Genomic DNA, 16,905 nt, shown 5'->3' with positions numbered 1-16,905 from the left:
CATCTCTCAGCAAAACTTGGATTTGGGAAACAAATTCAAAGTGATCCAATGTGATCCCAACGTCGTTCTGGCTGGGAAACCGCTCCAGTCTCGGGGTTTAAAAGAGACCGCACCACTGGCTGCAGGTGAGCACAACGAGGAAAAACTTTTCCGTTAAATTTTAAAGAAGTGCTTACACCTCTTAAATAATAATTTACTGACTTTGGGTTGCCAGATTGTGGATTATCTTATTGAACAGGGCTGCACTGCATCTGGACTAAAAAATAATGTGCAAACTTGGCACATAGCCTGCTATTATGATACCGTCATCGATCAGTGTATAGACAGAGTGAAAAGGAAGGTTCCCCAGACAGTAGTGAGACCTGCTATGATTTGGAGATAGTTGCACTTTATATGGGTGCATAGCCTGGCATAACCCATTATTTAGATATATATTAATATATTTTACATAACTCAAATTTGAACCTCTTGTTATACTGTTGATCATGTATCTTGCATTGTTATCACAGCTCACTGTAAGTGTTCTTTTATTTCTTTTTTTCACAAATATGTACTATGCTTGGTTTGTAATTGAAGCTATTAGCAGTGCTCCAGGGGGCTTTGCTTAGGACAGTGATTTAAAACAGACAAAGGAGGATTATGTAACACATTCAGCAGCTTTTAATGTGACAGATTAATATAATATGTTTCCTCTGATCCACGAGAGACAGACATGAGTGTTTTTAATTTCCTTATGTCCTCTCAAGACAGTAAATACATTTGTCAAGATGTCAAACCTTTCCTGTACTTTTTTTTTTGACATTTTGTGCATGCACAGAGACATTTGTGTATCCCTTTAAGCAATACATCAATCAGTGGTGCAGCTGTATCACAGGAGACTCCATTCAGTTGAGAACCTTCCGAAGGATGCGTTAGGGAGACTCTGCTGCTCTTCAAAGCTTCCTTTAAGAACAACAAGGTGGCTGTTCATAGTATTTCTTATTATTTGGAATCATTACAACTTTTTTTTCTTGAAAATTAACTAATCTCTCATCAATTTAAAGGTCCAGATGAAATTTAATAGAGCTTTTATTACACTGTAAAATCTAATTAGTTCCCAGAACTCAAAAAAATTATGGAAACTTGTTGCCTCAAAAAAATTGAGTAAAGCTTAGCTAAAAATGACTAAGTTAGGACAAGGTATTTATTTTGAGTACTCTGTACAAGCTCATTTGTTCCCAGAACTCAAAAAAATTGGATCAAGTTTACGTAAGATGACCAAGTTAGGGCAACTTACTCATTTTGAGTACACTGTACTCAAAATGTACACAGCCGTGTTAGTTCCCAGAACTCAAAAAAATTATGGAAACTCGTTGCCTCAAAAAAACTAAGTAAAGCTTACTTAGGATGACTGTTAGGACAACTTATACATTGCAAGTCTGCAGCATTAAGAATAACTTGATATTTCTGACTGTACAATACTAATAGTTAACCTACTGACAAACATTTCAAGTTCAACTAAATGAAAAAACAATTTGTGGTAACCTGATTATGACTAAAAATAATTAACAACACTTTTTGTAATGATGTTAAAATGAGCACAACTTTTATTTTCAAACACAACAAAGTACAACAGCCAACATACTGGACACTGTTCTGCTGAACAACAAACAATTATATTGCCATCACTGTTATAATCTTACAATGAAACAAAGTCTCAGATGTAATTATTCTGAAAATAAGTTTAGGTCTACCACAAGTTTGTTTTGTACTTACATTATTTATATAATCAAAATAAAATATTTATTGTTCTGTCACAAGTGCAGTCTCTAATTTAAACAACACATTCGTTTTTCATTCCAACACAGGAGCTGGAATGTTGTAATATTTTAAGGATGGCTTGTTTCCAGTCCAGGCATTACTGCCTGAATGACTGTCATGGATCGAGGTGATCCAAATGTAGGTGCAGAAGAAAGTCTTTAACTTCCCTTAAGTACAGTGGCAGTGGATGTGGGTTGGAGATGCAATGAGCTTGAACCTGCAGGTGACCACCTTCACTGACCACACCATCTGTGATGGAGGACTCATCTCTCCTGGTGTCCTGCAAGCAAACAATCATATTTTTTGGAACATGAACTTAATTGCTTTCTTAAAACATTTTTTTCTGCATTTGGTATAAAACAGACTCCAATTTAGACAATCTCAGGCTCCCTCCCCACCGGAGAGGTGACATTCAATGTCCCAAATTCTCAGTCTAGATAGCCGTGACCACCACGCAACACACAATATTGTCATGAAAGCATCATTTTAAAAAGGGCTATGCAAACATGGGCAATAACTTTCATTCTAATGATGTGCAAAATGATTTGGGCACAAAACAAATTTTGCTGTTAGAAAACTTGCAGACTTCACTATATACAGTGTAGACCCTCTAAACTAAGTTTGGGGGATGTGAACTTTCAAGAAATGCAGACCAAACTGTTGTTGTTTGTTTACTTACACAGCATGTCTTGTAGAATTAACTGGAGTCACAGCAACAGCATAGTGCAGTCATATCTCAAGTCTAATAACAGACAGGAAAAGATCAGTAAAGAAACAACTTCCCCAAACCAAAGCACAAACAAAACAATAAGTAAAACAGGCTGATCTAAAGTATGATTAAAGTTCAGCCTGATTAATATAAATGTCACTGACAGTTGCTAATATATTGGAAAACCAAAATACTTACCACTGAGTTGATGTCTTCCTGTCCAACAACAGGAGTGCTGGTCCTGATCGGCCTCAAAGACAGTAAGAAGCAAGCAGAGGGAGAAAAAACAGAACATTTTTCAGAAACTGATTTGATCCTTAATGGCTGTGCAATCATTGTAACATAGAGTTTGCTTATGTTGTTAAATAAAGGCTAGATTTGACATTAATAGATGCCACAGATGTTCTAAAGCTGCCACAAAGCATGAAAACGTCGGAGCATTTTTGCAAATATGTGATGTCTTGATAGATCGAGCAGATATTTGAAATTCACACAGCTACATTCTCGCCTGAAAATATCTTAAAAGTTTATTTTGTGACCCAGAAAAAGTAATACGTTTTTCAGCAGTGCTCCTCCGCCATTGCCGCGCTTACAAGTGCGCACAGGCTCCGACAACCGCAGCCGACAAATGCGATCCTCCTTTTCCCCAGACTACCCTTTCTGGGTCACAAAATAACCTTTTAAGATATTTTCAGGCGAGAATGTAGCTGAGTAATGCTCAAATATCTACTTGATTTATCAAAATATCACATATTTGCAAAAGTGCTTCCACGTTTTCGGAGAGCTCCGTTATCCACCCCCCACACCCACCCCACCCCTAACGGCTGCACCTCCCAAAGAATTTTGTCTGGGCTCTTATCTCACTTATTTATTTCAAACAATCAACAAAAAAATTCACCGACATAGTTTTATGTAAGGTTTTTAAGGCTGTGGTGTTAATTTTTAAGTAACATGAGCACAGCGGCAACAGCAACGCTAGGCTAACACTAACTAGCTAGCAAGATTATAAACCTGGTGCTAAACTAAGAGAAGCCACAAAATCAGTTTGAATAAGAGTAAACATTTACTCACCAAGTCAGTAAAGATCCACAGCAATGACAACAATAATATCTCCAGGTTTGCTCAATATATTCCATAACAAATGCTGGCGCCATGAACATGCGGACTGATCCGGGAGGGAGGAGGATGGTAGTCACGTGGCATTTTCAAAACACATCTTTCATCCTTCCGCCCTGAGAAGCAAAACTTCCAGCTTACTTAGTTTTTCTAAGTTAGGACAGCTCAAATTAATCGAGTTTATCAGCATTTTTGCATAAAAAGTACTGGTAACTTATTTAAATTGAGTTCTAATAACAAATTGATAAAAATTGAGTTCAGCCTATTTAATATTTTTAATTAAACACAATATTACATTTTACAGTGTAATGCCATGGATGGAACTGGTATGCTGCCTTTAGCCTTTAACAAGGTAAGCTAAAATGTTTGCTTTTCAGTGTTACAGTGTAAAATTAATGCATTATACATGTACTCTGGTGTTGCTTCCCCTGCAGAGACCTGGGAGCACTGCTTCTTTACAGCTCAGTGAACTATCCAGGTTTGAAAACCATCAGATTGCAAACCCTGTAACCCTGCAAGCTGTCCGCTGTCTTCAGCCAGGCAACAAAGCCAGAGATGAAAATGGATGGCGCTTGTCATCAGCTCCAGACCCAAGGAACGAAGGAGGTGAAAGAGCCTTTTGCACAAGCCTAAAAATTCTGTGCTGAGCTGGGATTTGACAGTGCACTGAATCAAATACAGGTTGTTCTAAACGGCTTATCGACAGAGAAAAAAACAAAATTCTTGTTCCACAGTCAGGATGAGCTGGAGCTGCAGTAACTATAGAAGCAGAAATAGATTAAATGGGATTAAAAATAAACGGTACTGAGTGTGCATATGATTGCTTTAGCTTTAGATGGATCTCGTTCTGTCTAAAAATACCATCGGCAGCCACATGTAGTGTCTTGTTTGTTAAATCTGTCAAACCGCCTGCAGGATTGTGATTTTATGGTGATATTATGCAGGAAAACGATTAGTCTGTGGTTACACTGAGTTGTTTTCTTCTTTTCCAGTTTTAGAACAAGCTGAACTGAAGTGAAAGGGAAATTTATTTTGTCGGCTGATTTTCTTTAAGAACGCCAATGAACATATTGTATATGTTACACTTGAAGATAAAGTGGTTGCACCCACAGCTTTTTCTGACACTATATAGAGCGACCTAAAATTTTCTACCAATGAACACTTCTTTGATAACAAGGAACAGATAGGTAACTGAACCCATGGCACTGAACCTGCTCACACTGTTGTGTGTCTCTACAGAAGTTCCCCAGTTTAGAGAACCTGATTCCCATCAGACACTGCATCCTGCAAAGGTGAAAACTGTCATTCTGAAGTCTGAGAAACTACATCCAAAACCCCCTGTGGAGGGTAGAGACAGGTACCCTGTACACAGTGATACAAAAACACAGACAGGTCCAGCAGACACACACACACACACACACACACACACACACACACACACACACACACACACACACACACACACACACACACACACACACACACACACTCTCTCTCTTCACGGTGCGTGTCAGTTTACAGGTTGATGAGTACATGAGAGCTGAGCACTCAGTGTTGGTGTATATTGGCACATATTGTCTCTGCCCTGGGGATGCATACTTGTCTATTAATGATGCACAGCTACCTTCGACGCACAAACCTGTAATCTGGCTAAATTGTAAAGGTGAAAGATTTCTCATGATACACGATCCTAAACCCAGTGGAAGGCAACTTTAAAACCTGTAATTTATAAATTGTAGATATGTTTAATTATATGTCATTTTAAATGCACCAGTGCTGTTTATTTTTATGTTATTTAATTTTTTTATTTTTCCATTATCAAGTACTTCAATAATGTGCCTTGGCAGTAATGTGGATTGCAAACATATTAACCAGGATGAAAGCTTTCATGAAAAAGTTTAATATGTTAATTAGAATTTCCTTTTCACAAGGAACCCACAGTGGTTAATATCACATGACCAAACCACATACTTACAAAGAATTCATTGTCTTCTGTGTGCAGTACACAGTAAAATATATGGTTCTACTTTCAGGTCCGCCACCATCAAGTCACCCCATGAAGCCCTGCCTAAACTGAAAGAGCACTCTGTGAGCTGCTCTGGGCAGGCAAGTATGTGCATGTGTAGCTGCTTTCATGTAAACATGCACTTCAGCACTGTCTCAACTTGACAACACTAGTGCGCTGTACAATTTTATCTTTCTGCTTCAGATGTTTTTCTTATCTTGGTAAGCTAATGGATATTATTCATCCTCTTTTCAGGCAGCATACCCCTGGAAAATGTTGACTTAAAGTTACTTTTATTAAAGGTTTTTTGTTTTTTGTTTTTTTTTTTTACTGGAAATGACACATCTCCAAAAAGATAATAAGACGATGTACAAGAGGCATCATTGTGAAAAAATATTTCTCATCTTTTTTTACATTTGAGCAAAAAGTGTCATGTCCAGAATGATTCATACCCTTCTCAGTAATCAGTAGAAATGCCTTTACTGGCTATTACATCAATCAAACGCTTCCTATAATTGCAGACCAGCCATTTGCATGTCTCCACAGGAATTTTTGCCCATTCATCTTTAGCAATGAGCTCCAAATCTTTCAGGTTGGATGGTCTTCTTGCCATCACCCTGACCTTTGGCTCCCTCCACAGATTCTCAATTGGATTCAAATCAGGACTCTGGCTGGGCCACTGCAAAACATTAATGTTTTGTCTGCTTACCATTTCTTCACCACTTGCTGTCTGTTTTGGGTCATTGTGGTGCTGAAATGTCCACTGGTGCCCAAGGCCAAGTTTCTCTGCAGACTGCCTAATGTTGTTGTTAATAATCTTCATGTATTGCTCTTTTTTCATGGTGCCATTAATGGATCTGAACCTTTTTCCAGAGGGCAGGATGTTGAGTAGATGGTGGTTAGGATGGAGGCGGTCTTTCACGATTGCCCTTGCTATGGAGGGACATCTAGTGCTGGCAATGGAGTCCAGGGTGGAGGGTCAGTTTTTATCTTGCAGAAGTCCATGACCACTTCCTTGGTTTTCCTGGTGTTGAGAGTTAGGTTATTGTAGTCACACCACTCTGTTAGATGTTTGATCTCATCTCTGTAGGCGGTGTCGTCATCGTCAGTGATGAGCTCCATCAGAGAGGTGTCATCTGCAAATTATATGATGGTGTTGCAGGGATGCTTGGGGGTGCAGTCACTGGTGTAAATTGGGTATAGGAGAGGACTCAGCACACATCCCTGTGGTGAGCAGTGTTGGGTAAGTTACTTTAAATTAGTAACTTAGTTACATTACTAGTTACTTCTCTAAAAAAGTAACTCAGTTACTTCAAGTTACTCGTTACTTTCAAAGTAACTAGTTACTAGGGAAAGTAACTTTGGTTTTACTCAGAATTCTCTTGTTAATGTGTTGCTTCCGTAACTGGATACCCAGCAAGATTGCCAGTCTTCTAGCTTGCTTACTTGCCACAAGTGCACTGTGCCACCTACCAATAGAAAGGAAAAAATAATGTGCACATTTCCATGAGAGAAATCCCACGCCTGGACCGTCGTTGACCGCCGCATGATTCTAGCCTGCTTTTTACATCCAACACAAAAACTGCAGTCGTGATGCTTTTGATTGTACTCAGAACTCGGAAATTCTGCCTTCTGAATAGGAAGATGTAGGTAACACCAGACTGCAGATGAGCTGCATACAAGGCTGGACTGGGACAAAAAAATCGTCCCGGGCATTTTGACTAGAGACCGGCCCACCATTATAGGAAAAATCATAAAGCCTTTGAATGAAAATAAACACTGTTGTGACAGTGATGTACACTGTTCTGATGGTATATATGTATCAATCTATCAATCGTTTGTTGTAAGACTCAGATAATTATTTTTTTTAAAAGCGAGACATTTTAAATGAGAATAATAAAGAAAAGTATTTCCTTGTCCCCCCCTTTCCCTGTTAATGCCCTACCTGGCCCCCTGGCAACACTTTGCTAGACCCGCCCCTGCACAGTTACCAGCTGTCAGCTACTTAGAAAAGGGAGCCCGTTCTCACTCCCGAGGCGTAACATCCCGACGTTTTGTCACGTCCTGCGGCGTTCCTGAGGAACGCGAAAGGTGACCTTCCACGTTGTTATGGTACGCGGTGGTTTCCAGCCCTGTACTGCAGCCCTAAACTGAACCTTATCACTAAGCCTAACCATAACCTTATGCCTAACCTTAACCATAACCTTATGCCTAACCATAACCTTATTCCTAACCTTAACCATAACCGTATCCCTACGCCTAAACCTAACCTTATCCCTAAACCTAACCATAACCGTATACCTAAGCCTAAACCTAAGCTTATCGCTAAACCTAACCATAACCTTATTCCTAACCTTAACCAGCACTTTAATGAGGTGAAATAGTGTTTTCTAAAGCGATTTTAAGGGAAAAAGCGAAGATGTGTAGATTGAGTCCAAACGGTTCTCATGTGTCCGCAGTTTTCCGATGTCGTGACGTAGGAACGCCTTGGGTGCCCGAAAACGTAATATGTTGACGATTTGTCACCTAGCGTAAAATGTTACGATTTGGGAGTGAGAACGGGTTGGAAAAGGATGCTGGTGTTATTTGTCTCTCAGAAACAGTTCATAACTTCCCTTCAACTCGTTCATGTCACCTAAAAGGTAAACCTGTTTCTCCATCACCAGTTCAGCTCTGATGATTCAGTAAGGACATCTCCTGGTTTCATCTTCATGTTTCCCTCTCACCAGATAACCAAACCGACATCATGACCAGCAGCTTTCACAGCTGTGGCTCCAGCAAACATCAGCTGATACTAGAAATTAATATTAAATAAATTCTAACAACAGCTGACCAAGCTTAAACGTGCTGCTGTTGTTTAGCACAACATCCGCTGGTTTCCTCTTTCTGGCGCAAAGTGGGCGATAAATAAACAAGAGAGAAAAGCCGATCAGCTGATCATTGATCAGTTTCGTGATTGAAGTAGAAACGGGAGAGAATGAGAGAAGAAGAGGCAGCTGTGCAGCTCCAGCTTTGTGTCTTTTTCATTGTAGCTGAAGTCTGGGACAAACTGTGTTCCTTTTCACCTCAGTACGAAACGCGTAATATTTTCTCTGAATACGAGACGATTCTGTTTTTAGGGGACGGTTGGAAACTCTAATAATTAACCGTATGAACAAAATAAAGTTCAACATTAGTAACATAGCACCCACCCAGCAGTACGAAAATGTCAGCATACCGAAAATAAACTGCACATAAACTTGGTTTATATCTGACTCCGATAGACTGCAGGTCATAACTTCTTACCTGAAGTTCAGTTCACCTGACACTCGGACCGGCGGCCGCTTTGGGTCTCTCCTCTTGCCTCCCTTTTCCTTCATCCACCTGCTGGCTTCCACCACTTGCTAATGTTATTGAATCTGTGGAAGCTCCGCGATATCCACCACACGAAGTAACGAGTAACGACCCTATCTAAATCCCAGTAACGAGTAACGCGTTCCTGGTTTTGGCATAATAACTAGTTACTGTGCTCGTTACCACAATAATAACGTAGTTACTGTAACGCGTTACTTAATAACGCGTTAGTCCCAACACTGGTGGTAAGTCAGTGCTGAGTGACAGGGAGATGGTCTGGGATGATGGTATTAAAGGCTGAGCTGAAATCAATAAAGAGCATCCTTAGTGAAGTCCCAGTTATCTCCAGAGTGGAGGGCAGTGGAAATTGCATCCTCGGTGGACCAATTTGCCTTATAGGCCTTATAGGCAAACTGGTGGGGGTCGAAGCTAGGTGGGAGGCAGTCCTTTATGTACTTTAGGACCAGCTTCTCAAAGCACTTAGCAACTACTGGAATCAGTGCAATGTGTATGTGGTCATTTACTGTGATTAGGTTACCTGGTCCATTGGCTGAAAAACACCCCCATTAGGTTCCCACCACCATGTTTGACAGTGGGGATGGTGTTCTTTGGGTTGAAGGCTTCTCCTTTTCTTTTTTTTCTTTTTTTTACCCCAAATGAAGGAAACATCATTGCGACCAAACAATTTAGTTTTTATTTCATCTGACCAGAGGTCTTCTTCTTTGTCCAGATGAGCATTTGCAAAGGCCAAGCAAGTTTTTGTGTGCCTTATCTGGAGAAGTGGCGTCCTCCTTGGTCTGCATCCATGAAACCCAGCAGTGTGCAGTGTCCGTTGGACTGTCTGCCTTGAGACATTGCCACCAGCAGAGCCCAGATTCACCAGGATGGCCTTGGTGATGATCCTTGGATTCTTTTTCACCTCACTCACTATTCTCCTGGCCAGCACAGGTGTTACTTTTGGCTTCTGACCACGTCCTCTAAGATTTTCCACAGTGCGGAACATCTTGTATTTTTTAATAATACTTTGTACTGTAACCACTGGAACTTAAAAACGTTTAGACATGGCCTTGTAGCTCTTTCCTGACTTGTAAATAGCCACAATGCGCAGTCGCAGGTCATCACAGAGCTCCTTTCTCCTAGCCATGACTGTCCACAAACCAACTGCAGAGAGCTGCTGTTTTTCACCTGTTGAGTTGATTAAAACAGCTGTTCCCGATTAATCCAGGTAATTAGGATGCTTCACAACAGCTTAGACTATTTGGAATGGTATAGAACTTTGGATTTTCTCAGAGACTGTGACAGTTTGTGAAGGGTATTAATAATTCTGGACATGACACTTTTTGCTCAAATGTAAATAAAAGCTGAGAAATGGGTTATTTTTTTGGGGTGGGGGGTGGGGGGGGGTGTTAAATCCACAATGCCTCTTGTACATCGTCTTATTATCTTTTGGGAGCCACCTATGTCTTTTCCAGTCACACACAAAAAACTTGCTGGTTGAATAAACTTAACTTTAAGTTAAAATTTGCCAGGGGTATGAATAATTATGGGCTTGACTGTATTAGCAGCTCATTAGTAGCTCCAAAGATAGATTCCTTAAGGAGTTACTAAAGAATAGAGTAAAAAGGGAGTTACATCGTTACATTAGACTAGTCTTTCAAACAAGGCTCCAGTGTTTCCCTGGTTTCTGCTGGATGTGTAAATAAGGATTTGCTAGCAAGCTTAGTGTACACTGTGCAGTATCAGTCTTTTGCTTGATTTCTTATGACTATAGGAGTTGTGCTACCAGTGTATGCAGTGGACCCAAAGAAATGTCCCAGTGTACCTGAGGGGACAGCAGCAGGCAGATGAGAGAGCACTGGAGAAACTGCTATTGCTTAAACAACAAGAGAGGGATGAGCAGTACATGGAGGAAGAACAGGTGGGAGCACGTGTACACTTCAGCTGCCATAAAGCGACATTTACATCCATTAACCTGATCTTTTTCCAGAGGTAAAACTTGACCAAAGACACTGGTGGTCATCCTCTGAGACCACCAGTGTCTCAGCAACACATGCAATGGTTCAGTAAGACAATATAATCTGCACTGAAGCGTTACCCAAATAATGGACGTAGCATCATCACGGTGACTGAAAACATGGCGTTGGTTCGGTCAGGCCACAAAGTCTCAAGACACAAAGCTCAGTCACACTGTCAATTATATGAGCACATAACCAGACTCGGCAGTACTGTCTTTATTCTGCTACACATACAATTAACAACACATGGGATCTAACTAATGCAAAACCAATACACTACCAGTACTGAATACAGGACTTATACTCTTAAAATATAAGAGTAGGACTGCACTGATCAACTCATGTATGTCTATACATGAGTTGATCAGTGCAGTCCTTTATTTTAAGAGTGTCCCAGGTTATTTAAAGTTTTTAATATGCTTAAAGAAATAGATATGCTCTTTTTGAACTTTATATTGTGACTTTCTTTTAAAGTTGTAGTTCACTTGAGAGTATCTTAGGAACCATTGTTTGTGGTCAAAAACAAAACCATGTCTCCATTCAAAAAATGGGATGTGAGAGCTGAAACTTGTCATGTTATGCAGCTATTACATGTCACAACAAGTTAAAACGTCAGTCGTACCTTTGACCAGAATTCTCTAACCACTTCTCATTCCTTTATATTTTGATAGGAAAATGGAAAATAGCTACATTATGCAAGTATGTGCACATGACACTGCATTTGTGTAACCATGAACTTTAGCACTGTCTCACCTTGACTGTTCTAGGTACACTTTACTGCTGCTGCTTTGGTGTTTTTTCCCATTAGTAACCTTATTGTTTTCATCCACTTTCACTACTCACATGACATCATTTTCAGGCAGTAGATTTTATTTTTAAAAAAATACTACCTGTTTAGATAGACGATTATTTTGTAATAATAATAATAATAACACATAGCTGGATATTATCAGTTCTAAGAAGATATTCCCTCAAGAGTTACCAAGAACAAATGGAGTGAAAATGAGATGCACTGGACCAGTTTATCACTATGCAACTCTGGTTCTGTTTGATGTGTAAATAATGGATTGTTAGTATGCCTGATTCATTGACACATGCACAAACAAACATGAAAATACAGTACATAAGGCAAAAACAGAGTTTATACAAATCTAACAAGCTTAAAAGTCAATATTTGATCAACTGACCACATTTATTCTCTATTCCCCACAGTTGAACTCTCGTAGGCAAGCTTTGTTGTCATTTCTGTAAGAAGTCTTCAGGAATAGTTCTCTAGTCTTCCTGAAGAACACTCAACGTTCTCCTTTGGATGTTGGCTGGCTTTTGTTCTCTTCTCTGTCAAGATGATCCCACACTGCTTCTGATCAATGACAGCCATACTGAGATGAAATGTTGAGGACATGTTGAACCGTCAGTAACATGACGTAAACTGTTATGCGAGAATTTAGTTATGCTGTTTATGAGAGGGAACTCTTGATATGATATGACTGACAGCGGTTGCTTGTCTCTATGTGGGTTGGTGTGATCCCCATGAAGGACTGGCCAGCTGTGCAGCTAGCATAATGTTAGCTTATAACCAGCCTTTTTATTGCCCAAGCACTATTTTATGCCTGTTTTCTTTGGTATTTTCATAGATTAATGCTTGAATGATTCAAAGGTCAGTGATGAGGGACTCAGCAAATGACAAAACATTCCTCTGACAATGGTAAGGCCCAAGGGCTGGACTAAAAATGAGTGAAAAAGCAGATAATGACACACTCAGAAATAATGGAGAACTGTTGTTTAAGAACAACAAATAAGAAAAAATAAGAAGAATCACACACACACACACACACACACACACACACACACACACACACACACACACACACACAACATATCACAATGTTGCTAACGATATATTTAGGAATCCAAAAAGTCATCTAAAGTTAATTTTATTGAGTTTGATATGTTTTGCTTATAATGTTTTTATTATTATTATGTTTTTGTTGTTTTTCTTTTCATTATGGACTTTCTGATAAGGCTTTTTTGTTTTGCTTTTTCTGGTAGGTGAAACTGAAAGAACGGCGTGAAAGAGCGAAGCAGGTGGCTTCATTCAACCTGCAAATGTCAGAGAAGGAGCTGACTCAGCTTCCTGTGAATTCTGTAAGAGTGAAAACTGTGATTATTCCCACTTTCCCATAACCATTTACATCACAGTTTTGGTCATTTGCAGTTACTGTTCAAGTTTCGTGTGAAATGACTCAGTGAACAGTGACTAGCGATTTTAACCAGATGACGTCATGACTCATTTATAAAATGTAATTTATTTCGATCATGTAAGCAATATACACGTACATCTAGCAAAGCACGGTATTAAAATTTAGAACATACTCTGGGTTTTCTGTAGAATTCGTTCATCTTCCCGGCGCGGCCCCTCACGCCTCCCAGGAGTATCCAGCAGCATCATTACATGAACGAGCTTCAGATTCAAATAGACAGACGACAGAAATTCAAGGCTCAAGATGAACAGGAACGTCATGTCATGGAGTGTTTAGACCAGCTACATCTGACTAAGGGGTGTGTAAAGGTGCCACAAGCCAGATGTTTCAAATAATCATATGTTGTGATCACAAATATATCAATGTAATGTTTACCTGTGTGGTTTAGGGTAGCTTTGCAGCAAGCTCAGCAACTCCAACGTAAACGGGAAAAGGCTAAGCATTACAAGAGAGCCCTGGACACCCAGGCAAGTCAAAGTTACTTTCAAACTTGACACAAAGGCACAAATTCTTGCAAAGAATTGTGTTAAGTCGCATAGTCTTGGTAGCGAATTTGGAATGAATTCAGCGCAAGCAATTATCGGTATAAAACTAATGTACCATATAAATTTTTTTTTATGAATTTAATGATAGTAGCACACCTTATACTTACCACTGTGTAGCATGCCCTCTTCTTTTAAAAAGTCCATAAACGGTTACAAAAAAAGTTACAAAAACTCATGGGTGAGGCTTTGGACCTCTAAACAGAGCACGCAAAAATTATAGGTAGAATGTAGGGAAACTGTCCAGAAAAGTAGTTTTCACATGTTTTTGTCATGTGACCATCTGCATTCAGTCTAAAATCTAAAGTCAGACTGTTAATTTGCCCTTAGATGTCTGAAAAGAAGTGCACAGAACCTCCAGATTGCCACCCTGACAGCTCCACGTTCAGCCGCTGTGAGACAGCAGCGTACAAAGCAGAAAGCCGTGAAAGGGCACAAAAGGTCACCATCCCTCCATAACAGTTTAACATTTCACTGTTAGCCTTATCATACTGCAACAACAACATTAGTCATACTTGCTCTGTGTGTATTCGGTCCATTGTTGTATTAAAACTGCTAAGTGTGATGTGTTTCACACTGACAGATCTTCCAGGTAAATTTTAGTGCTGCCACCAAGAGAATGAAAGAACTGCACAACCATCAGGCACAGCTGGAGAAGGAAAAGGAGATGTTGAGACGCAATAAAATGCAGTAAGTAAAGGCAAATTAAAGAAATGGACCAAAAAGAACATGTAAGGAAAAAGATGACAGAATAACTGTGAAACGTACTTTCTTCTTCTCGTGGTTTCGTTTCTGTCCAGGCTAATGCACGATCGTATCAATCGCTTTGAGAAGATGCAGGACATCAGCAAGTCACTAGAGCAAGACTGGAGTCGCAGTGTGAAGCACAAATACCAGCAAGAGGAAGACGAGAGGCGCTTTCGGAGGTGTGCGGGTGCAGGATCACTCTAACTTTTATAGTTAGTCAAAACTTTGGACAATCTGCACAGAAAATACAGCACTCGTTTGAACATTGATGTGATTACTGACACTGATCTTCTAAGAGCCTCTGGACCTCTAATGAATCAGAGTCCAATATTTACTCTTTTTTTAGCCCTATTTTTGAGTCTTACTGCCTACTAGGGGACATATTTACCTCTTTAGCTGCTTGATGCTCCTCTTTGTTCGCCAGATAGTCACTAAATCTATGTCTGTTGTCTATTTCTGTCCAGTCTTTTTCACTAAATACACAAATATATCAAAGTTGATGTCTAATGTATGATACACATATGAGAAAGAAAGTGCACCTTCTTTCAATTCTAAGGTTTTATGTATCAGCACATAATACATTTGGTCCTGCAGGTTATGAAATTATTTCAGTATATTCAGATGAACAGCACATATCCTCCAAAAACCAAGAAATTCATTCTCGGGGGACAGAAGCCTGAGACCTCTATAAGTGATGGCACCTACAGTCGATTATGGCTCCCTGCTCCCCTGCCATTGATTTAAATAAATAATATTTATGCTGGTGGCCAAATTATTACATAAAACAGTTATTAGGCAATCAGGTTTTTGGAAATGTTAGAGCTCAAAAACTGCAGGAAAGTGTTCGTATCTGAAGGCAGGTTAAAATCTGAAAGCATTCCTCAGTGTATCTGTGTACATGGCATGACTCAGATACCCTAGTATCCAGACATACCGGGTCATTGTCACACAATAAATTAAGCTTCTTCAAGATTAGGCAATCTGCCAAAGTAACAAATGATGGAAAATATTAATCACTTTGTGAATCTTTGGAATTTGTGAAGTGGAGTCAGACATATTCTGGTAAGGGATGAGGCGGAGGAGGCCCAGACATTAAAGCACGAATCGAGTAAAAGTTAGGATTTTCAAACTATTTATTTTGATTTATATAATTAATATTTTCTAAGTGCATTAAACTGTATCTCTACTTCCGTTCTTTATTAATTCAATTTCATCCCAATTGAAAATGAAAGATATTTTCAAAACGAAACATAAAAAGAAGATGTTTGGCCACAATCACTAAGACTGGTAATTATATTCAAACAGTAATTAGGCAACCACGTTTTTGTAATCATCAGAGTGCACGAACCACAAGAAGGTGCTCATCACTGAAGGCAGTCCAAATATCCAGGAGAAATAAAACACTCCTCAACGTGTCGATGCTCATATGTTCACATCTATCATATGACTTGGATCTGGGTAAACTGGATCCAGTTTAATAAGTCAAGACAGATTCTTAAAGATGAGACAGTCCTGTGTAGATGATATGAGCTGGACTATGAGAAGTTAATTGCTCAAACGATGTTTTACTAGAAATCCACACAAAAACAAAAACAATATAACTACATCACATCACCTTCATGTGAAAGCACCTTGGAAGTGAAAGCGCGTGCTTTATTTTTCACATGACTGTATTGAGGGGAAACTGCAGAGTTGGGTGCTACTCCTCTGTTATTTACTACAAGCACAAACTTTCACTTCAGTTTTGAAAGATCTCTAAATCAAATAATCATTCCACACACAAATCACAAATCTCTACAATAGAAAAAAATAGATGTCACATATTCTCCTTTACATTTCTTTTCACACTTTGAGCTTTAACTGTTTCTCCTTTAATTATGTTGCACCCAGACTGGAAAATAAATTCTGGAAAATGGTAGCAAATAGACACATGCATTAGTTTCTCTGATTTTTTTTCCTCAAAGTCTCAACTTGAACATGTCCATCATTCAAAATACAACTCATAATAATTCTGTCTTCCTGTGGTTAGGTCTGCTGGTCACCTCCTGGTTGATAAGCTTGCAGAGTACAGGCGATGTAGCCAGTGTAAGAGGAGGACCACCAACTATGGAGAGACCAACATCTGGAAAGACTCTCATTACCTGTCTGGTACACAGTTCATGATCTGAGGACATGAATGTGAATAAACAACCAAACCTCAACTTATTGTGTGATGATCACCTAAACAAAAATTACCAGGTTATGTACAGTGGTGTGAAAAAATAATCGCCCCCTTCCTGATTTCCTATTTTTGTATGTTTGTCACACTTAAATGTTTCAGATCATCAAACAGATTTAAATATTAGACAAAGATAACACAAGTAAACACAAAAGGTGA

The 16,905-nt window shown here is 39.4% G+C and overlaps 1 protein-coding gene across 1 annotated transcript; it reads left to right on the top strand.

The window, feature by feature from the left end:
• The first annotated feature begins 3,938 nt into the window (after positions 1–3,938).
• Positions 3,939–16,696, top strand: LOC134616362 (coiled-coil domain-containing protein 81-like). Its single transcript, XM_065471552.1, has 12 exons — positions 3,939–3,977; positions 4,060–4,231; positions 4,865–4,982; positions 5,659–5,731; positions 10,735–10,881; positions 13,028–13,114; positions 13,368–13,537; positions 13,628–13,706; positions 14,112–14,222; positions 14,365–14,471; positions 14,582–14,707; positions 16,558–16,696. The coding sequence occupies exons 1-12, from the start codon at positions 3,939–3,941 to the stop codon at positions 16,694–16,696; spliced, it is 1,368 nt and encodes a 455-aa protein (XP_065327624.1).
• The last annotated feature ends 209 nt before the right edge of the window (positions 16,697–16,905 follow it).

The sequence above is a fragment of the Pelmatolapia mariae genome, linkage group LG1 (genome assembly GCF_036321145.2).
Source record: "Pelmatolapia mariae isolate MD_Pm_ZW linkage group LG1, Pm_UMD_F_2, whole genome shotgun sequence".
NCBI lineage: Eukaryota > Metazoa > Chordata > Actinopteri > Cichliformes > Cichlidae > Pelmatolapia > Pelmatolapia mariae.
Note: the sequence above shows the minus strand (reverse complement) of the source record. Positions and strands in the feature narration are given on the sequence as shown.